The 24578-nt window shown below is 39.9% G+C and overlaps 1 protein-coding gene across 2 annotated transcripts in view; it reads left to right on the top strand.

The window, feature by feature from the left end:
• XIRP2 (xin actin binding repeat containing 2) overlaps positions 1–22703 on the top strand; it is a 134946-nt gene extending 112243 nt beyond the window's left edge. For both annotated transcript variants that reach the window (XM_069982866.1, XM_069982867.1), the window contains exons 7-9: positions 1951–11437; positions 18800–18933; positions 22615–22703. In XM_069982866.1, coding sequence (XP_069838967.1) covers positions 1951–11437; positions 18800–18894 — 9582 coding nt within the window. In that variant the 3' untranslated portion in view covers positions 18895–18933; positions 22615–22703. The remainder of the gene's footprint in view (positions 1–1950; positions 11438–18799; positions 18934–22614) is intronic.
• The last annotated feature ends 1875 nt before the right edge of the window (positions 22704–24578 follow it).

Genomic DNA, 24578 nt, shown 5'->3' with positions numbered 1-24578 from the left:
AGTTGCAGGGCTTCCGCATCCTAAGTCTTTGGCTTATGATGACTTGCTGAATGGTTTGAGGGCTCACAAAATTATATATTCTAGAATATTTTATCTTGTGGATTTATGAACTTAGCCTTATTCTCTATGTAGCAGAATGATTCACCAAAGAGTCTTGTAAGTGATAGGGGGTCTTAAAGGCAATTGAACATTGCTCTCTTCTTGAAAAAAAAGAAAAGAAACTTTCTAGTGCCACCGATACATAGGACAAACTTCAACATCATACGCTTAGGGAAGCCAATCAAAATCACAGGGCCACAGCGCTAAACTCTTTCCTTTTAGTAATAGGTGGGGATTTGTACACCCAGTCCCCCACCAATCAAGTAAGGCGCATTTATGGGTCAGGTATGATGCCACAAATGAGTTTCAGTGGCTCACAATTGAAATTATGTGAATTCTATGTTAGACAAGGGATATAAGGTGCCCCCTTGAGGAGACTACCAAAGTAAAATCTTACGAAATGTGAAATGTTCCGTAGAAACAAATATGCAAAGTAGTGCATTTCCAGAAGGAAAGTAATTAGCTTTATAGTGCCACCTACTGGAGGAAGCTTCCCTTCAAATGAATGTTGATTCCTAAAATATGATTTGCAGTTACAGACCAAGCTAGACAGCTATCTCCGGGTTCTTGCCTCTTATTAATAAAAACCAGGGTACAGGCTGGCTAGTGAAAGTCTTTCAATGTGGAGTGTGTCCAATATGGTGTATGGAGTCTTACAAGCTGTGCGATTCTGCCTGAAAAAAGAATATGATTGTAAAGGACATTGATTGTAGGGGACGCTATCTCCAGTGGGTGGCACTGTAGAGCAAGTTCTTTTCCTTCTGGAAAGGATCTACCTTGTATATTTATAACTTTGTTACTTTGAAGCTTTTAGCTACTTTGCATATAATCTTTATGTTGTGTGCCCAATATTGCAATGTGGCCCTAGCCTTACAGAGCCTTGTAATGTGACTTGGTTTTTAGCCAGACATTTTACCCACCTTTAGGTTATGTTCACACAATGTCAGAAATAGAGAAAAGGCGGCTGATTTTGATATTTAAAAAAACGTTCGTTATTGCTGTGATTTAACTGACTGCAATGGCAATATAATGAAGTCAATGGAAAGACAGACATCCAATGCACACAATTTATTGAATCACGGAATTTTTACCGCGGCATCAAAATAATGAACATGATCATTATCTTTGGACGTCTTTTGCAAACAGCAGACATTTTTTATTAGTTGTTCACAAACAGTTTTTCTTTTGTAACTGCTCTTTCTCTGTTTTTACTATTAATTTCAATGGACTTTTTAATTAAGCCGCATCCAAAGTCCAATTAGTCACCCAAACCAGAATAATGTACCAACAGCCGTCATTGCACTAAGGGGAGACCAGGATGTTAAATGACGTCCATTATTTTAGACTCAAAATGACGGACATCATTTTAAACGGAGCTGAAAAAAACTTGTGTGAACATAGCCTTAGTCGGTATTGGTTTAGAGTTTAGTTATTTTGTCACGGATAAATCAAAATCACCACCGCTTCATTTTTCTTACTAATGTGCAGCCTGCACTTATAGACAAATATGGGCCACCATAAATGAGGACTCCAATGGGCAGAGTACAGACTACAGAGGTAGTGTGTCATCCCTGTAGCAAAACATTTAACGTAGACCATGATTTTCTACATGGGCTTTAGTCTACCAATTCTATCCTGAATCTCAATAAAGAAGGTATATTAGAGATGTACTAGTAATGTATAACCAGGTGTAGCTTATAAAAAAAAATAACATTTCCTAAGGATGCATCTAATAAACTCAGCTCTTCTACATATATCTGTATATATTCTATCCCAAATTGAATATTAAAAAATAAATAAATAGCGACTGTAGACCTGGTAAGTTAAATCGTTGTATTTTATCCCCTAAAGATACATAATGATCATCCAGAATTTGAATGGCCAGTGGTCGATACCAAGATCTCTGGCTCTGCAAGCAGTGTCTATGGTGGTATAAGTTCATCACTCAAGTCAGAACATAGTGCTAAGTCTACTCACACTAAGTCTGTCCACTTTGGAAGTTTAGAAGAGTTTCCACTCCCTCCTCCTCCTCCTCCAGATATTCTAGAGACAGACGAAATAGCAGATTTTTCCCAGTCCCCAGAACCACCAAGCTCTCCTGAAAAATGTGCCTCAGGTGCTCCCAAAGAGGTTTTTTCTAAGCAAAGAAATCTATATGAGCTGAAACGTTTATACAAACACATCCACCCGGAAGTGAGAAAGAATTTAGAAAGTGAATATATCAATCAGATTTCTGATATCGTATCAAGTCAATATGAACAAAAAGGCGAAGTGCAACATGCAAGATCGGTCTTTGAGAATCCTGTCGGTAGCCCACAGAAATGTCTTAGTCCCGAAAGAGAATATTTGGAATGGGATGAAATTTTGAAAGGAGAGGTGCAGTCCATGCGGTGGGTTTTTGAAAATCAGCCTTTAGATACCATCAAAGATGAGTCTCCTGAGCAAAGTCATATAAAAAGTATTGGAGAACAAGAGATTATAGCTGGAGGGGATGTGAAATATACAACGTGGATGTTTGAGACAAAGCCAATTCATGCCCTTGGGGTGGATCCCTCAAGCTCCTCGGAAAAACCTGAAAAAGAACCAGAGCTTGCCAGAGGAGATGTTCGTACGGCAACATGGTTATTTGAAACACAGCCATTGGATTCTCTGAACAAAATATACAAGGAAAATGACTCTGACACAGTTTTCACGTCCGAAGAGATATATGGTGGAGATGTAAAAGCTGGTAGATACTTCTTTGAAACTCAGTATAATGACAAATCACTTTCTTCTGACGAAATGACCATGCTTAGACTACAATCGGAACTTCAAGGTTTTAAAGGGGATGTAAAAAGAACTATAAAGCAATTTGAAACTGACCCTAAATACGTCTTGCAAGACAGTTCTGGAAAAGTACTTGAAATAACAACCATCTTCAGAGAAGACATTGAAAAAGGAGATGTTAAAACAGCAAGATGGATGTTCGAAACACAACCGTTGGATGTGATCAATCAAGATAAAACTCAAGTTAAAGTTGTCAAAGGCATATCTATGGAAGAAAATGTTAAAGGTGGGGTTGGGAAGGCCAAGTGGCTATTCGAAACACGTCCTTTGGACTCCATTAAAGAAGAAGATGATTCTTTTACTCAAAAGGAAGCCATCATTGGTTCTGATGTGTATCAAAAATGTTGGATTTTTGAAACCCTACCAATGGACATACTAAAAGACAATGCTAATGAAAGGCCTTCAGAGGGTGAGGAGATATTAGGCGGCAATGTGAGTAATACAAAATATCTATTTGAGAATATACCAATGGATGAACTCAAAGAAAATGCTGAAGTAGGCAAACTTAAAAAAGTAATTACCACAGAAGAGGAAAAGGGGGATGTTCGCCATCAAAGACTGGTTTTTGAAACACATCCACTTGAACAGATCAGAGAAGAAAAGAAAGAATATATCCGGACAGTCCGTCTGGATGAAATCCAGAAGGGGGATGTTAGTACCTGCAGAAATGCATTTGAGAGAGAAGATTGGCGAACAAATGATTCTACTTATAAGATTCAGCTAGAAGATGTTGACCGGGGAGCAGTCCAACTAAACAAGAAACTTTTTGAAACAACGCCTCTATATGCTATACAAGATCAGTTTGGACATTATCATGAAGTTAAAACAATCCGACAAGAAGAAGTAGTCAGAGGAGATGTAAGAACATATCAATGGATGTTTGAAACAATTCCCGTTGATCAGATCGGAGGAAGTGTTGAAAACTACCAAGTAATTAGAGGAATCTCCTCTCAAGAAATACAATCCGGAGATGTCAAAAAGGGAAAGTGGCTTTTCGAGACACAGCCACTGGATTCTATTAAATACTTTAGCCAAACTGAAGACGAAGAGTTGGTACAAAACCAGAGAAATGATATTGTTAAAGGTGATGTGAGAACATGTAAATGGCTTTTTGAAACTCAACCAATGGAAGCCCTCTATGAAAAACAAGCAACAACGGCAAGCAGCGAGGAAATCCAGAAGGGAGATGTGAAAACCTGCACATGGCTTTTTGAAACTCAGGCCCTTGACACAATCCAGGATGAATCAGAAAGGTCTACACATCTTGAGAAGGAGGAAGTTGTAGGTAGTGATGTGCAGTCAGTTTGTTTCCTTTTCGAGACTCAAAATTTAGAACACATACAAGGAGAAGAGAAGAAAGACTTTAAGAGGGTGGTTGAAATTGATGTCCAGTCTGGCGATGTCTCTGCCATGAAATATGTCTTTGAAAACCAGGCACTTGATCAAATTAGCTCTAGTTCACAAGAGGTTCTCCAAAGAATGCAGAACATGAAATCAGAGGAACTCCAAAAGGGTAATGTCTTGAACTGCCGATGGCTTTTTGAGAATCATTCTATTGATGAGATCAATGAAAACTATGAGACAAATAAAGAAGCATATACAATCACAGATGTCCAAGGTGGCAATGTAAGAAAAGGATGTTTCATATTTGAAACCTTTTCATTAGATCAAATTAAAGAGGAGGATTCAGAAAGTGCCACTAAAACAGTCAACATGGAGGAGATATTAAAAGGTGATGTGAAAAACTATACAATGATGTTTGAAACGCAGCCCCTCTATGCTATTCAAGATAAAGAAGGATTTTACCATGAAGTAACAACCGTGAAGAAGGAAGAGGTACTTAATGGCAATGTCCGTGGAACAAGGTGGCTATTTGAAACAAAGCCTCTAGACTCTTTCAGTGATTCCAATGAAGTGTTTGTTATCAAGGCTGTAACACAGGAGGATATCCAAAGAGGAGATGTTAGCTCTGTAAGATGGAGATTTGAAACCCATCCACTCGATAAGATTTGTGAAGGAGATAAGTCGGAGTTTCGCACCATTGAAAATATTATAGGTGGTGATGTAAGAGGCAACAAAGAGCTCTTTGAAAAAGAGAAAAAGAGCCAGGCCGTGAGAACAGTAAGTATCAGCGAAATTAAAAAAGGCAACGTAAAGACATCTACTTGGTTATTTGAAACCCACACTATTGATGAACTTCGTGGAGAAAGTTATGAGGACATAAAGAAAGTTACAATGGAAGATATCCAGAAAGGAGATGTGCAAGAGGCCGTGTGGCTTTTTGAAAACCAAAACTTAGATTCAATTCATGAAACTGATGAAACATATGAGATCACAAAGAAAGAGGAGATTCCACAGGCTGATGTTAGAACGACAACATGGCTTTTTGAAACCACGCCATTACATGAATTTAATGAATACAAAGTAGAGAAACAGGAGGTAATTGGGAAGAGTATCCAAGAAACACTAAAAGAATTGTATAGCCAAAAAATTGTTAGGTCCCATGGAATCATTTTGGAAGCCGATGAAATTGGCGATGTCCGTATGGCCAAATTTCAACTTATGAATCAGGAAAATCCAAAAATAGAAAAACAGGAGGTTATAAGGGGAGATTTTCAAAATATAATGATGAACTTGCTGTCTCAGCGGTCATCTACTGAAAGGACAGTACTGTTAAATGAGGAAGAAAAGGGCAACATCAACTTGACAAAATCACAGTTAATGAATCAATCATCTGACATACAAGCAATGCGGGAAGACGTTATTGGAGGAGATATACAGGAAGCCATTAACAATCTTCTAAGAAATAAGACAAAGGATTTTGTGAAACAAGGCATACTTATTGAAGAGAGTGAGAAAGGCGACATAAAAATGACAATCTACTCTCTATTTAATAAGGATGACAGCCATGATTTCCAGCGGGATGAGGTGGTAGGTGGAGATATAAAACGTACTATTTACAACCTGAAGTCTTTGGTCATATCTGGTGATAAGAAGGATAAGGTTAGAATAGAGGATTCAGAAAGAGGAAATGTCCAGTTCTTTACCACTTGCATTGAATCAGGAGCATTAGATTACTTAAAAAGGCTACATGGAGAATCTGAGGATGTAGTGGAGGAACAAACCAATGAGGAAATTCTTGGAGGTGATGTTGAGGGTACAAAATTATTGCTTAAACGGCAACGAGTCCAAGTTGAACGAACTGTTGATGAAACAGATATAATCCCTGGAGATGTATATAATACAGTTAAAGTTTTTATGACTGAGCCAGAGAATAAATCATTTGATGCAAATAGAGAAGAAATTGTTAAAGGTAATTTGCAAGCAACCTTAAGTTCTCTCAGCCAAGCCATAAATCAGTCTGTAATAGTACAGAAAGAAGAGATTATAAAAGCTGATCTTCCCGCGACACTGAAGTCTCTGACTGAATCACAGTATCAAGTCAAGGATATGGAAAAGCCAGATGTCGTCCCTGGAGATATTCAAGGAACCATTGATTCTTTAGAAAAATCTGTAAAGCAGAAGAGCGAGTTTGTTAAGGAGGAGGTCATTCATGGTAATGTTGAGGCAGCATTAAAGTCTTTGAAGGAAGCACAACAGTCTGTAAAGCAAATTGAAAAAGAAGATGTAATAAGAGGTGACATAAATGCAACCAAGAAAAGTCTATTGGACTCATCTACAGAAAAAAATTATGTACAACATCAGGTCAGCATTCAAGGTGATGTAAAAAGTGCCATGAAGACACTACTACAGCCTTCCACTCAAACAGTTCAACGGAGGGCGAGCATTGAAGGCAACGTGCAAGACACCATCAAAACTTTTCTGCAATCTTGTGAAGAAAATCATGAAGTTTCTCATAGAGGAGACATGACCGGTGGGAATGTGATCACTGTGGATACTGAGGATCAACAAATATCAGCGATTGATCAAAGTCTGCAAAATGTTAATAGTTTGGAACACAAAGTTTCAGATGCTACTCTAGAAGCCGACCACAAAAATATACAGAATTTTAATGCTATGAAGCAGAAAGTTACCAAAATTGAACAGAGAGAATCGTATAATACCCAAAAGGTGTTAACCAGCAAGAAGAAAAGTAACACTAGTTCTGATACCCAAATTGTATCAGCATATCCTGAAGAACAAAGTTACTCGGTTCAAGAATCGAGCAAGAAACAGAAAGAGAAGTCACAAAGTGACCTAATCAATCAAAATAAGATGACAAATCAAACAAAACTGGTTTCCAATGCCAATGTGTCTAAAACCACAATTATGAATGTGACTGACACTAAAAGCTTCCAAAAATTGGGCCAGGTTCAGAAACAAGTGACAAATCAGCAATCCCAACAGTCACGAAAAATGGTTTCAGGCAATACATTTAATGCTCAACAAGCACAGGTTTTGGATACAATCAATAACAATGTAGATACTTCACAGAAAGAAGAAGAGTCAGTGGATAAGATTTCATTGCAAAAAGAAATGCAAAATATACAGAATAAACATGTGGTCACAAAGAAAGCATTTAAAGAAGTGAGCCAAAACAGCAAAACTACTAAAGGCGGACATCAGTATGTAAAGAACATAAAAAATGCAACCGATAGGGAAAATACTTTAGTTAGCTTCCCTCCTCCACCACCGCCACTACTACAGACTCCTATAGAAGAAACTCCACTTGCACCTACACCCCCACCACCACCACCGCCACCAATGCCATCTCAGTTTTCTCTGAAGGCATACAGTGAACCAGATTATTTTCCTTCCCCTCCCCCGCCAGTAGAGGATAAGATGGATAATGACATTTTTCCACCTCCACCAGAAACACCACCACCAGTGGTAAGACACAAAGAGCAGAGCAAAGAATCAACTTCTACAAAAATAGGCTATCAATCACACCAGCAGTCAGCCACAATCAGAAAAGAATCAAAGACTCAAGTCAATAAATTTGCAACAGAGCAATCAAATAAAGAATTATCACAGAAATATACTGAAAAGGAAAAAATTAAGTATATAGGAAATCAAGGACCTGATGCCATTCCAAAGTCTAAACTGCCTGTGTTTCAAAGTAAATCAGGAACTGTGTCAAGCAAAAAGGTCACTGAAAGCCAAAATCTTAACAAACAAACAAAGGCTTCCGAAAGTGAACAAATTGTTAACACCAGTCAATCTCAGTCAAGTTATTCTGAACAATCAGAAATCCACAAAGACGTAGCAGTTAACAATAAAGTAAGCTTAAATGCCAAACAAAAGATGTTCTATTCCCCAGCGATATCTCCAGTGTTAAAATCTCAAACTTTATTATCTGACTCCAAAGCCTTTTCTCAAGAACAAGTGTTCAGCAAGGAGGTTGAGAACTTCAGTCTTTCAACTGCCCAAGATTATGATCAAATAGTTTGTGATCAAGAACTTGAAAGAATTCACGAGGAGTCTTTAAAACCCAAGAAAAAAGTTAGCTCATCATCTTTGACCCAAGCTAATGTGGCCCAGATGTCAAAACTCAACACACAAAATATGGAGGCTAGCCATGTTAATGAAAGTAAGACAGCTACATTGGGAGCAATAGCTTCCATACAGGTTGAAAATGTAAACACCACCCAATTAAGTGAACAGGACTTAGAGCAACTAACATGTGATCGTGAATTAGAAAAAATCCATGAAGAAACACTAAAACCCAAGAGAAAATTGTTTACTCCTTGTAGGATGTCTCCAGCCATACAAGCCGAAACTCCAACACCGAAACCAAAAACATATGTCAGAAAGTTTAAGACTCCTCTAATGATTGCAGAAGAAAAATACCGTCAACAAAGAGAAGAGATGGAGAAAAATAAGAGTAAGACTGTATCTCCAGTTTATATACCGACCTCTCCAGGAATGCAAAGAAAACAGATCTCAGCAGAAAATGATTCCATTAAGGTATTGTCCACAGAGTCATCAAAAATAATAGTAACACCAACAAAGGAGGTCATAAATGCACAATATGAAGTGAAGGCAAAGAAAAATATAGTCTCCAGTGAGGCAAGTGAAGAATCGTATAATAAAAATCAGCAAAATGTGACACAATTATTGTCATCATCGTCAGCAATATCTAGCACTGTCCCGAACGAACAGATTCTCTTAAAAGAAGCCCAGATGATTCAGCAGCAAAGTTCTCAAGGTTTAAAAGAATATAGTGCACAGGAGCATACAAATAAACATGTTATTAATATGTTGGAGAAGTCGAAACAGATGGATCATTCTGAAATGATAAGAGAGTCTTCTCCTAAAACCAATATTAAAGTTGGAAGGGAAAGCCAAGAAACTGTGAAGTCTGAAATTCAAGCTGTAAATAATGTAGGGGGTGTGAAGCATGTAGATCACAGAGCTGTAGTGATGCGGCAAAAAGTACACGAAGAATCTCATACTACCAAAAGAACTGAAAACAGGCAGAGTCATGAATTGAAAGTCCAATCCATGTCTCAAAGCTCAGAACAAAAACAAACTGAGAATACCAGTAATACCCAGGCAGTGACTGAGAAAGAATCCAAGGCAGTCCAAAATCAATTTACGGGCTTGGGTGGCACGGTGACCAAAACTATAGAGTCACCAAAATTCCAAAGGAGACTACAGATCAAAAAAGATCAAATTCAAAATGAAGTTGAAGTCAAGCAGAACATCTCATCAGGTCAGACTGAAAAACCAAAAAACTTTCAAAAACAACAGATTCATATGCAAAAGTCTCCTCTACCACCACCTGCACCACCACTCCCCAAACAATCATTATTAGTTGCCAAAAATGCTGTTACAGAAGACAAAGTCAAAGAAACAGCTTCAATAAAAGAAAGCTCAGAAAGGAATGTAATTGTCCATTCAGAAACACAAAGCAAACAGGAGATCAACTCATCAGAGGTTATTGAATACCTTCGGAAATGTGAAGAGCTGCAGCAGACTTTGTCCAATGCAAAAAAACTGGAATCAGATCCCCAGACGATGAATATTAATACTTTCAGGACGTTCCTCAGTGTTGTTCCCACCTGGTTAATCAGTCAGGAGAAAAAGAAAAATATAGCAGATCTGGCTGCATCCAGCAGTATGGAAGATATTACAGAGCAAGTATCATACATTAAGAACCATGCAATGGACATGAAGTCAACCTTTGAAGGGAATATACAAGCAGCTATGAGATCCTCTTCATCTTCTTCCTTTTTGAAACGAAAGAACGAATCCAGTGCTGCTAGTGAAGCATCACAAAAGCAGATTACTGTTGCTAAAAAAGTTGAGACGGCAAGTAGGCAAAGAAAGATCAGCAATGACTTAAGTAGACTTCCAAGTGACATGAAGCACACCGATATTAGAGCATGTTCTCCTCTCTTGAGGATGAGATCTCCGTCCCCTACTTATATTACTATAGAGTCTACTGTAAGACGTACTGACTCCCCACACAAAGACAGAGTGTCTTCTTCATCTCCACTCCCTAAAGAACCAGTGACAATACCACTGCCACCAAGGCGGTCCACAACACCCAAAGCATCATCTCCTTCTCCTCAAAAAAGTCGTTCTGAACAACTTGCAAAACTTAAAGACACCACTGTAAAACTCTCTCAAGGAACAACACAACCTCGAGCGATCACCCCAATTCCGATAGTGGTTGAGAAAAAATGTGAAATCGTACATTCACCTGCTACTCTGCGAAGGCAGCTTAAGATAGAAAGCCATACCAAGGAGTCATTGAGTACCACCCCCGTTCCATCAGAAGTGACTGTTAGCACAGAAATTTATGAAGAAGCTAGAGTGTCTGAAAAACAACAAAGAGATCCAACACACATTCCAAAATGGCTGGGCTCAGACATGGAAACTAGGGATGTAGTATCAGTCTCACAGAAAACCAAGCTCCCTACAGATCACGTCTTTGAAACAAAGACAAAAAATGTTTACATGAGAGATGGAGAAAGTGTCCACAGGAAGACCACCATAGGAAGTGCAAGTGAAGGACACATGACAGCCTCAAAGGAAAGTGCAAGTTCTCAGTTTAGGGCCCCAAGTAGTAAATTTCAAAGTGAGCAAAAAAAGGCAGTACCCACGGAAAGTCAAAGGGCTTTCAATGAGATGCCTTCACAAGGGAAAGCTAGAACTGTCCCAATCCGGCAGATTAGAGATCACAGGGAGAACACCTCCAAGCAAATATTTGTCAACCGACATGACAAGAACCAAGAACATCTATTCAAGCCCATGATTCATCCTGAAACCATATTACAAGCTTCTGGTGTTGAGAAGATGGACAGCAAGGTGACTAGGTCAAGAACGTCACAAAACACTGAAGGGATGAAGACCGGATTTGAATTCAAGCACGCACCTCCAACCTATGAAGACGTCATATCAGGTCACATGCTCGACATATCTGCCACCGAATCCCCAGATGAAATACTGAAGAATTTTCAAAAGACCTGGGAGGAAAGTGAAAGAGTGTTTAAGAGTCTTGGTTATACTGTCTCAGACACATCCGAGGTTATAAGCAGCTACCACCAGGAAGAATTCATAACCGGTAAATAGGCATAATGTTTGAGGAGACCCTAACAGACTAAAGAGTTTGTAATTGTGACGTGATCATTGCCGTTCCAATAACGATAATAATATAGTATAGAATAAAATACTAATATGCGGTTTTCTTGAATTTTTCATCTGTTTCCTTTTCTGCTACTTCTGAAGGCTTCTTCCTAACCTCATGTTGCGTGTGCTTGTGACTAACAATGTCTGCTCTGTTGACTGTGAAACAGAAATGAATCTCAAGGTAAAAGTAACATATTTTGCATATGTTTGCATGCTGATTGCTCCCATTAAACATGTTTCTGCATATAAATTTATGATTGCATGAAATATTGTGAAATATGCACATATAATCTAGCACGTAAACATGACATGGTTTTTATAGTAAAACACACCACTTTTCTATGATGGTATGATGGTACAATGTAATGCTTCATTTGACCTGTGGTGGCATTGTAGAAGTGAACACATGGTAGCAGGCTCTCCTTAAAATTATTGTTTTAATGATTTTTAAGGATATGATATTTGGGATATGCTGGTTGTCTTTCCTAGTAAAGTTATAGACTTTATCTGATATGCTACCTAGTATTGCTCTTTGGGTGTCTTGCTTGACCTTTTTCACATACATCTTCATGGAAAAGCATGTACAAATTAGGTTTGTAATGCCAAATTTTGGTGGTAGAATAGAAAACCCCCCCAAAAAAAATATGCAGGTGGCGGTGCCTTGTGTGATACTGCTAAATGTCTCGTAGAAATAGATTCGGTGTTCACCCTATAGCCACTTGGGCTTTGTGCATATGACCCTGATCAACAAGGTACAGACCGTCACTTCAGAAGATTTCACTGGACCATCCAAGTGGTTCAATGGGCTGCAGAAGCTCACAGGGACAATCTAAACGGGACCTGTGAATACGTACAATCAACAAAAATAAAACCAATCCTCTATTTGTCAGCTCTGCCCAGAGAGGCTAGTGCAATTTTAAATTATTAGAAAATAAAACTTATCGTTGTAAAAGTGGGTTTTCGGGGTATAATCCCCTTAATCAGAGATGGCACTATGGGCAGTGCGGACGACTAGGGGATTGTTCGCATCTTTTTATTTGTTGAGTTTACATTTTGTTGATAGCAACTACAGATAAGCAAATCTCGAGCACGCTCAGGTTCGTCCGAACCCAAACACACGGATTCATCAAAAACATGGATACAGCCTATGGCCTATGGCTGTATCCAACTTCTGCAGCCACCAGTATTTAAATGTCGAGCGTTTGGGTTTAAACAAACCTGAGCATGCTCGAGATTCGCTCATCTATAGTAGCTACTCACAAAGTCAGTTTTTGACTTCAGCTAAAAGCCTTAGAACAGGACTTGAGAATTAAGACAAAAAGCCCCCCCGGAGGAGAAATTACCCATCTGTGAACAACTGACCACAGAGGAGGTCGTACACTGGCTGCAAAGAGGCCTATTGTGGTGGGGCCAAAGGGGTAAATGTTTCTTCTTGAGGAGATCATCACAAAAATGTATCAAGACTTATAAACCATTTATACTTCACTAGAAATTTTAGGAAGTAGGATATAAAAAGCAGCGCTCTAGGGCTTCTAATCAAAGGCAAGTTCTTGGAAGGGAAAGCTACCTCCAGAAAGAGGCATCAGAGAGATGCTTTGCATTTACTTCCCAGAAATTCCATTGGAGGGAAAAGGCTGAAAGAGTTGTTTTCAGATAGGTAAACTTCCTTCTGGAGAGATTTACTGCCTGACTTAAATCCCCAGTCATGTTCCAAGGATCCAACGAGTCAAACACTGACTTGAAGGGAAGCCACCTCCAAATTGTGGTGTCAGAGAGCTGCTTTGCACATCCTTCAACGACACGTGTATGGTGCTCTCTTCTAGGAGGAACAATTTCCTTCACACAATTCACTTCAATTCTTTGAATTTTCATCCACTTCAAACCAGTTCTGTTTTTAGAGATAGTGACACATGGTCTGTTGTCTCTAAAGACCTTCAGGTCCCCACGCTAATGACCTGTATAAAATATTGGATTGCCGTATTGTGTATTGTAAGGCCTCAAGCATGCAACAGATTAACCCATAGCTGCACCAGGACGTTATTTAACGTCCTCGTGCCGCTATGGGAGTTCAGAGGGGGGTCGCGCGGCGACCACCCTCTGAACTGCCGCGATCCCGGGTGCCGCGAGTAGCCCGGGCTCGCGGCTATTAGCGGGCACTGTCCGATCGCCGTGCCCGCTAATTAAGTACTTAGAAGCAGCTGTCAAAGTTGACAGCTGCTTCTAAATACTTGCGGTTATACATCCCTGGTGGTCTAGTGGGGGGATCGCCCCCCTGCGGCGCGATTGCGGGGGGGCGATCCCTGCATCCATACCGGGCCGGGGTCTGCTCCGTAATGGCGCTGATCCCGGCTCGGCATTCTATTGCTTTTGGCTGCAGCAGCCAAAAGTAATAGAACACCGATCTCATGGATTCATGCAGTATAACTATACTGCATGGATCTCTATGAGAGATCAGAGTGCATATACTAGAAGCCCCCCAGGGGGGCTTCTAGTATATGTCTAAAGTAAAAGAAAAAAGTATTTTTAATAACACAAAACCCCCTCCCCTAATAAAAGTCTGAATCACCCCCCTTTCCCCATTTTATAAATAAAAATAAATAAATAAATTAATAAACAAACATGTTTGCTATCGCCGCGTGCGTAATCGCCCGAACTATTAATTAATCACATTCCTGATCTCACACGGTAAACGGCGTCAGCACAAAAAAATCCCAAAGTGCAAAATTGCGCATTTTTGGTCGCATCAAATCCAGAATAATTGTAATAAAAAGCGATCAAAAAGTCATATATGCGCAATCAAGGTACCGATAGAAAGATCACATCATGGCGCAAAAAATGACACCTCACACAGACCCATAGACCAAAGGATAAAAGCGCTATAAGCCCGGGAATGGAGCGATTTTAAGGAACGTATATTGGTTAACAACGGTTTGAATTTTATACAGGCCATCAGATACAATATAAGTTATACATGTTACATATCGTTTTAATCGTAACGACTTGAGGAACATGCATAACAAGTCAGTTTTACCCCAGGGCGAATGGCGTAAAAACACATTTCCCCCAAATAAAAGAAATGCGTTTTTTTTTTCAATTTCACCACACATATAATTTTTTTCTGGTTTCCCGGCACATTTTAGGCAAAAATTACATCTGCCTTAGCAAAGTACAATTAGTTGCGCAAAAAATAAGGGCTCATTTGGGTCTCTAGGTGGAAAAATGCAGGCGCTATGGCCTTATATACACGAGGAGGGAAAAACGAAAACGCAAAAATGAAAACTGGCTGTGTCCCCTAAGGGTTAAAGTGCAGAATCCCTGTTTATTTTATGTAGAAATACATATTTCTTACACCCCCAAACTACATTGATTAAAAAGTATATTAATGTGCCCATTCATACGGGTATATGGATGTATCACTCATTCCTCACACATTTCTATATATGTGGGGTGTCGCTAATTCTGAGCCCAAAACTGTGACAAGGGTTAGGGCATACAGAGTGGAAATCTGCATAAGAAACTTACAGCAAATGTACCCTTAGGTACATCGCTTTAAGTTTTTAACATGAATGGATCGGCACTGGCGCAGAGTCTATTCCGAAGCATTGAGCCGACATGAAGCACTGGAGGCGGGCCCGCCGGCCCCCAGTGTGATGAAACAACCTCCCCTCTGTGATGCGGCTTCATTGCTTCTAATGGAACAGAGGGGAGGGCAGATTGTCACACTGGGGGCCCGCCTCCTGTGCTTTATGTCAGGTCGGTGCTTGGTAATTGACCAGCGGCGGTTCAAAAAAAAAAAGACTGCAGCACTGGCATTCCTGTGTCGGCGCTGATCTATTCATGTAAAAAACTTAAAGCAATGTACAGTACCTAATGGTACATTCACTTTAAGGGCACACCCTTGAATTTCTACTGTGGATAAACAATGGATTTTGATAACAGAAAAATTAAAACCTAAGGGGGTCCAACCTGTGCCTGTGTAGCTGGTGGAGGCAGACAACTATTATCATGCCCTGGTATGAGGTTGCGGGTCAGGTTAGGGACCACCTCCCTATGGTGTATTACATGGTAAATCTTTTTTTCCTATTTCAAACTAAATCTAAAACCCAGTGTCTTGAGCCACAATGCACAGACAACATGATATCATAATCATTTTTGCCGAATGGGAGATTCCGCTCTGTTCCATCTGTTTTTAGAGAAACTATTCTGTCTGTGCATCTTAAGCTTTTCTTGAGCGGCGCTTCCAGCGTTTCTTACCAGATCAGGCAGTTGTCTAATAGACTCCCCTAATTCTGCAGTTAAGTATCCGTCTCCGTGCTCAGCAATGTTATGATATAGACTATTCTATAGAGCGTTCCTGTCTGACTAAATATAAATCAATGCAATATAATTATTCAGGAAAACGCCGCACATACTGCAGCATCATTAGATTGCATTAGAACAGCTGAAAAGTAAAGGCGGCCGTATTGAGTGATGTTATTGTAACTGGCATCTAGATATTCTCAAATAACATTGTCTAACCCCTTCTAATGAACTTGATGTCGGAATCAATATTCCCAAAGACGTCTTTCTTCATAGAATAGACATTAACATAACGTAAGTTGGGTTCGGGGCAGTTTTCTCTAGTGTAATTGTCAGATAATTCCGAGGCAGATGCTGGCTGTGTTAGTACAGCACAATGATACCCTTGAGGATACGACCATGGAGATGTCTTTTGTATACAGTGGGATATAGTAGAAAGAATGAATGAAGGAGTAAAATGACTATGGCAGTTTAGTGAAGTATAGCTTTATGAGGGTACAAATGGAATTTGCTAATAAAAGAGCTTGAATACTCATACAGATGTAGCAGAGCTAGGTTTGTAATATATGGCTGTGCACAGGAGAAAACATTTCAAAGACTAGTCTAGCTCTGCTACAAGTATAGATGATTAAGAAAAATGGCTGCACGGCTCTTTAGAACTCAAACATATGGCTGTAGTATGAGGCTATGTTCACCCAACGTAAGTTCTGTATTAATCACAGCCGTTGTTGTAGAGCGGCAACAACGGCAGTGATTCATACAGAACTTACATTGTGCTGCAGGCTGAGAGAATCCCGACTGGAGTGTATATACATAGTATACACTCCGGCTGGGATCCATAGTGGCGCGGCAGAAAACTGACATGTCAGTTTTCTGCGGCTGCTATTCACTGTCAGTTCACACAATGTAGCGTGCGGCTCCGGCTGCACGCCCCGTTGTGTGCAACGGCAAATTGGGATGCGGGCGCCCACAGTTGCACTCGCATCCCAGATCAGCAGAAACTAAGGACATCTGGCCGGTACTGCCGGGATGATCTTCTCTGACACCGGCCGTTCCGTGACCTGGCCGGGTCAGGGAACGGCCGGTGTCTTATGCCATGTGAACATGGCCTGATTCTTCATAAGTTAAAGGGGTTATCCAGCCCTACAAAAAACATGGCTATTTTCTTCCAGATACAGCACTACTCTTGTCTCCAGGTCAGGTGTGGTTGGCAATTAAGTTCCATTCACTTCAATGTAAGTTAGTTGCAAAACCTGCACCCAAGCTGGAGACTAGAATGTTGCTGTCTCTGCAAGAAAGTGGCCATGTTTTTGTAGCACTGGATAACCTCTTTAAGAGTCATATAAAGCTATAATGCAAAGCTATAGAGCCATATTATGCCTCTCTAAACCTTCTATTTTAAACACACCATGTTCCATTTGAAACCATATTATCAAGGTATTCTCTCCTAAAACCATTGCTAAGAATAATGAGAATATAGAAACATGGAAGAATAAGAATAGAATAAGAATATAGAAACATGGAAGTTTTCACTTGGTCCACCTAGTCTACCTTTATATTATTTTCCTTCTTATTTTCCATGTTTATTCTAGGCAGGTTTATATTCAGTTATTGTAGATTTACCAACCATATCTGCTGAAAGTTTGTTCCAAGCATCTACTACTCTTTGAAGTAATATTTTCAATTTTTTTTTTAATCTCCCAATAACCCTGGAGTGTATCCCCTTGTTCTTGTGTTCAGTCTCTTCCCTTCTGAACCTTATTTAGGCCTTTAACATATAGAAAGGATTCAATCATGCCCCCCCCTCCCTTTTATTTCTTTCCTCCATACTATACTGATTTAAATTCTTAAAGGCAAACTATTAGGTTAGATGAATCAAACCTGCTGATAGCCCTCTTTTGCGCACAGGGCAATAAGGATAGCCCCCTCTTGCGCACAGAGGATGAAGGTATGTCTGTTACCTTCATCCTCTGCGCTGTTCCTGTGCAGTGTATAATGTAATCCTGTGTCCAGTAATGCCGTTTGGAGCACTGGGGTGGAGCTACCGCTGCCAGAGCCCCGATCTGGGGGCGGGTTGGACTGGTGCTCTAGAGGTGGTACTTACCGGATGCAGGATTACAGGATTACATTACGAACTGCATTGAAACTAAGACTTACCTTCATCTTCAGCACCCTATGCACCATAGGGACATATCAGCAGGTTAGATTTGTCTAATCTTCTGATAGTTTCCCTTTAAGTCTTTCCTGATATGTTTTATGCCTGACACCCTCCACCATTTTTATAGCCCGTCCTTGGACCCGTTCTATTTTTATCACTTTCTTTATGTAAGTAAGGTCTCCAGAACTGCTCACAGTATTCCAGATGTGATCTTTCTAGAGCTCTATACAGCAGGATCACAATCTCCCTCTTCCTACTGGTTATATTTTGATAAATATATATATTTTTTTAAGCTTGTTGTGCGACATCTCAGCTATATGGAGCCTCCAAACATTTATGCATGCACAGTACTAGCCACACAACGTCCCCAACATGTTTCATAGTAAAGATACACATGTGTCCTAGCCACACAACGTCCCCAACATGTTTCATAGTAAAGATACGTCCTTTATCTTTCCAATCAGCAATTTGTAGCCCTAAATGTCTGGTCAATATGGTCAGATTTGAAACAACAAAGGAACCCTCTATTTTGTGATACTCTGTAAGGAGATGTCTATGCTATATGTATAGGGCCAACCACTGGCTGTGGTATACAATGCATCCTGTTGAGGATTTTGCTAACATGTTTCAATATTTTATCGAATTTATATTGTAAGAAACCAGAAAGGTAAATATAGTCGTGCAAAGCCATGATGTCGCTGGGTGGTCCTGCTCCAAGTAAGAGACTCTCTATAACCATAAGAATGCCCTAAAATGACAGCATGCAACTAAAAAACCGATATGTGGAGACTGTGATCCTTCGAGTGAAGCTGAAAATCTCTTATCTGTATCTTTTTTTAGAAAATGCTTCCTCTGGAAAAGGAAATGTGCACCGCTTGTCAAAAGAAGGTTTACCCAATGGAATGCCTGGTGGCAGACAAGCAGACTTTTCATAAGAACTGCTTTCGTTGCAACCACTGCAGCAGTAAACTAAGGTAAGTGAAGAATTCTATAATGTAATTATATAATATGATATGTTCTTTTTTTTTTTTTTTACATATACAATCCAAAAAAAACCTCCAAACCCATACACTGAGTGTGAACCTCCAACCAGCTGTATACCATACTAACCAAGGAATGCTTCTGTATTCAACAACTAAAGTGAAGGTCATACTTCCTATAGTATTGGTATAGGTTGGGGTCAGAGAGACCCGTCAAAACTTTTCGGTTGGTCGGGGTCTTATGGTCCTTTTTAAACCTAATAATTTGTCGGCCATGGGCAGCCATAAATGCAGATGGTAAGTATAGACTGCTGCTTGTCATCTGGAAACCGCACATCTGGACATCACAGATATATACATATTATTAATATTATCCTTACATTCCCTTTTACACAGGAAGATGTGTGGCCGACAACAATACATTTTAAAGTGTCACTGTCATTTAATTTGTTTTGCAGAAATCAATAGTACAGGTGATTTTAAGAAACTTTGTAATTGGGTTTATTAGCTGAAAATGCATTTTTATCATGAAAAAGCAGATTGAAGCTCTCCCCCCTGTCTTCATTGTTCTCTTATGGAAAAGGGAGGGGTGGGGGGAGATGAGCACCAAAACAGGACAACAAAGAGTTAATGTACAGCTACATCAACGGGCTATCTCCTCTGAAGTCAGCACTAACCTCTGTGACCTCTGAATACAGCTTTCACACAGGTCCCGCTGTGTAATCCTTTGTTCTCTGTTGGTGACTAATCTCCCTCCTTCCTCTTCCCCCCTCCCCTCTCCATAGATTACACAGGGCTCGACTGATGTAAAAGAGTTGAAATTTCCTGATAATGAGCAGTGAAGGAGAGAGAGGAGGGGGGGGGGGACCTGAAGAAAGTCTTTTTTGAATGCAGATAATGGCATATTTGCCTAATAAAACCTATTACAAAGTTTCTTTAAATCGCCTGTACTATTGATTTCTGGAGAAAAAAAAATGAACGACAGTGACACTTTTAGTTTGCCCTAAGGACCTGATCAGCTGATTGCTGTCACTTTTACATGGACTGTTTCTAGCAACGCTCCTGGCCAATAATTAACCTGTGGAAAATGCCCTTTAGAGTTCAGACTGTGGCCGATCAGGAAAACCAGCGGGGAGACTGTTGTGCGCCCCTCTCCCCACTCTGTGTCTACTGGACCTGGATGCTCCAATAAACTTATATTACGGTCCAGTTCATGTGGCACAGAGCCGGGAGAGAACAGACTGAAGCGGCTTATTCTTCTAATCTGTCACAGTCTGAACACTCAGATCCTGACCGATCAAAACTTTTGACATCTTTTGTCTCTGTGACACGTCATAGTCTTTTCTGATAGCAAGTATGCCTCAAGCCTGGACTATTACTTATCCAAATAGGACTGTAGAATATGGCAGATGGACTGGCCGCTCAGCCAATCAGTTATGGTAGCAGCGCCCCGCCCTAGTCACTGAGTGGCTGAGCAGCCAGTCCATTAGGGTCCATTTACACAGAAAGATTATCTGACAGATTATCTGCCAAAGATTTTAAGACAAAGACAGAAACAGACTATAAGCAGAGATCAGGTCATAAAGGAAAGTCTGAGATTTTTCTAAATCCATTTCTGGCTTTGGCTTCAAATCTTTGGCAGATAATCTGTCAGATAATCTTTCTGTGTAAATGGACCCTTAGCCAGGTCGTGACGTGTCAGCGTCGGAGATCCCAGGTCCCAAGGCCGGTCCTGCCGCTTGCCATGGGCACAGGGAGGGATAAGTTTGTACTTCTCTAATGACTTAATTCTTTATTGCAACAATAAGTTTGATATGAGCTTAAAATGGAGTTTATAGCATAAAAAAGCCCATTTTTTAGGCTATAAAGTAACAAAAGTTGACAAGATCTAGAGTGTGCATATAACTATGAATTATACGATAGTTAAAGTCTCCGTATCTGACTTCACCCTGGAGATAATATGCTTGCAGCGTTCTATAACTCCCACACACAGCCCTGGCTCTTATTCATTATGATATAATAACAATCTCTCTCCTTCTAAATAAAAATACAAATAGCAAAAAAAAAAGCCAACAAAATAGAGGAACATAATTCAATGTAGTAAAAAAAAAAAAAAAAAAAAAACAGAGGAACTATTGAAGTTCAAAGCACTTTTAGTATAATGTATAAAATGTACAGTATCATACCCTTTATTCTGTTTTAGTGTTACTGTCATTTATGTTAAAGGATTTTTACAGTGTTAGGCTAGGTTCACACTGCGTTTTCAGCATCCGTTTAACGCATCCGTTTTTTGCAAAAAACGCATGAAAAAGGGATTGCAAAAAACGGATTCATTTGTGTGCATCCATTTTTCCATTGACTTCCATTATAAAAAAAAACGGATCCGTTTTTTTTGACGGACAAAAACGGACAAAAAAACGTTGCTGACCCTATTTTTCTGGACGTTAAAAAAAACGGATCCGTTAAACGGATGCTGAAAACGCAGTGTGAACCTAGCCTTAGAAAAACATGGGCACTTTCTTCCAGAAACAGCATCACTCTTGTGTCTAGTTTGGGTGCAGGTTTTGCAACTCAGTTCCATTAAATTAAATGGAGCTTAATTGCAAACTGCACTTGAAAAGGAGACAAGAGTGGTGCTGTCTCTGGGAAAAGGTGGCCATGTTTTTCTTTAACTTTTGACATGTTGTTGAAGCATGTAGCAATTGATCCACTGAGGTGAAAAAAAATTGGGCTTACGGTGTATGGCTATGTTCACACTCTATGTTCACACTATGTAAAAGTACTGCCGTTGTTTCCATCGGCAGCTTTAAGCAGTGTGGAACATAGTTTATTCCTCTATGGGATCCCGGCCAGATCTCAGGCGGCGCATGTCAGTTTTCTGACAGTGAATTGCGGCCGTAGAAAGACCTGTCGGTTCACACAATGAAGCGAGCGGCTCCGTCTGCTTCCTTCATTGTGTGCAGTGGCAAGTTCTGATGCGGGCGCACTGATGTGCCCGGATCAGAACACTAAAGGGGCTTAGGAGGTTTTGAGTTTATAAATAGTCCTCCAAGGATGGAGGAAAGCCATTTTTCTCTGGAGCAGGAATGGGGAACCCTCAGCCCTCCAGCTGTTGCAAAACTACAATTACCATCATACCTGGACAGCGGAAGCGAAGCTGGTCTTCAGGGATTTTTAGACAAGTTTGTAATTTGTCTGATGAAAATGTCCTAACAAATATAACAATTTTTTTCTAGTTAGCCAATAAAGGTATGACACATAAAAACTTAGTTGGTTTGAACACGCCCTGAAAATAAAGAGTACGCTCATATCACGAGTGGTGCAAAATGACCAGCTTTGGAAAGGGTGCAGTACACCAGTGGCTTTGATGGGAATTGCAGCCATTCCAGGGTTTTGGCATGTGTACTAAATTAGTATTTTAAAATTTTCTGTGAAAGACGTCTGGACACATCGGCATATTACATGGTTGGTCTTTTATCTGAATGGCCATGATGTAACACTACCCGCTGATATGGGCCACTGAAGCTTTCTTAGCTGTTATGTTGAGGATTTAGGAAGCTAGACATGTGGTCGGTTTATTACATATTAAATCTCAGATATACATGATTCTTGGTTGGTTGATTAAATAAGTATTAATATTTTCAATTGTTTTCTTCCATTTTTGTCAACCTTCAGTTTAGGAAATTATGCATCTCTCCATGGACATATATACTGCAAGCCCCACTTTAAGCAACTCTTCAAATCAAAAGGAAATTATGATGAAGGCTTTGGCTACAAACCCCACAAAGAACTCTGGAATCCCAAAGAAGATCCTCGGGCAGAAGGTCAAAACAAGAGTAAGTCATTGACAAAGGAGTCCAGCACCTCAAGTAACCCTCAGTCCTTAACCCTCAACGAAGAGGAGAGTAACACAGATTATGTCAATGAGAAGATGTCCGGTGAACGACGTAAGCTCAGTGTCACATGGCCTCCTTCAGAAGAAAGCTCTAGACAGAGTTCTGTGGTTGAGAAAGTTATAGTAAGCAAACCAAAATGGCCTCCAGAAGATGGCACAAAGCATGTAGACGTGGTAAGACCTCCTCCTGATGGAGGAGAACAAGGCAAAGGTGAAAGTGAAAAACCTGCTAATATATATAGGGAAGGAAAAGATGTACAAGATGGCATGGGTGGAGATCAAAGTGTTGCAAGTGACAAGAAAAGATGCTCTAGAATGAGTTCGGCAAGTCTGGATAAAGAAGAAACGAAAAGTGTAGAGGGTCTGGTGAAGGTCACAAAAATTGATGGAGATGAAGAGGAAAACCGTATCAACCCAAACAGCAATAATAATAATAATAATAATAATAATAATAATAATTGCAATATCCCTTATACCAAACCTGAAGGAAGTCTACTGAACCTGCCCGATATAAAAGTAGATCCAGAAACCATTGACAGATCTGAGTCTCAGGTTGACAATAGTTATTTAACAGGTAATTTAACTATGAAAATCCAAAAATATGACACAGGTAACTTGAGTTCACTCGATAATAATCCTTGTATAGCTGAAAAAACTTTCTGCCGGGATCCTGTTACAAATAAGACTGTGGATTCAGAGAAAAGTGAAGCTGAAATATCACATCGCTGTAATACATTTCAGAATAAAGAAATGACAGAAGCAATTGTTCTGCATGGCTTGTCAACACAGTCTCTCGCTCTTGAGAAACCTAATGCATGTGGTTTGCAGGGCAGAGGCATAATTGAGCCATGTGTTATAGGTAGAGAGCCAATTCTACAAAGTACTTTCAGCATAGGTCTGAAAGGAACAAGAGTGAAAGACAGCGATGCATGTCTGGAAGACATGGAATACAGTGTTACAGCCTTAAAACCAATGTTCCAAGACAGCGATTGGAAAACTACAAATCCTACTCAGTAGTGTCTGAAAAGGAAATAATCTTCGATATAAATGAATGTAGATGGTTACTTATTGAAAAAAGGTTTTACGAGGGGGTTACATAGATGACTTATATTTCTCCTCGAAGGAGTAGCTATAGGGGGTGGACAAATAACAGTCAGTTAGAGCCCAAAGCTTACAAGGCTTATAAGTGGCACATGGGGTGGGGCTGTTCCCAATTTGGCATTGGGTCACTAGAGATTCAGTTCATACCTCATCTTCCAAGATATATCTTGCCACTTTTGCACAAACTAAGGACTGCAACCACACCTTCTCTGGCCATGTCCATCATAGGAATGTATGGCTATAGGACCCACCTCTGTGCTATCCTGATAAGTAGCACTGGAACAATTGTCTTACCAGAAGTCATTGTACTGGTCACTAGTGATGAGCGAACATCCTGATGTTCGGTTCAGATCCCGAACAAAAATATAAAAAAAATTACTGTGATTGGTTTGTGTTTGTGTTCGCCGAACATTCACGAACAAATAATGAACATACAGTAGAAGCATCCGCTTAGGTCTACAAACATGCGTACAGATTATCAGGTGCAAAGCGTAAATTACGCAGTTGCTTACATTCGCAAGTTCAAATATGTTCGAAAATGATCATTATAACCATTCAGATCATCGAATAAATTGAGTGTGATCGGCGAACACAAGCAATTAGCGTCATGTTCATACTTACATTTACGAACATGTTCGCACAT

This window comes from Dendropsophus ebraccatus, chromosome 9, assembly GCF_027789765.1.
Source record: "Dendropsophus ebraccatus isolate aDenEbr1 chromosome 9, aDenEbr1.pat, whole genome shotgun sequence".
Lineage (NCBI taxonomy): Eukaryota > Metazoa > Chordata > Amphibia > Anura > Hylidae > Dendropsophus > Dendropsophus ebraccatus.
Note: the sequence above shows the minus strand (reverse complement) of the source record. Positions and strands in the feature narration are given on the sequence as shown.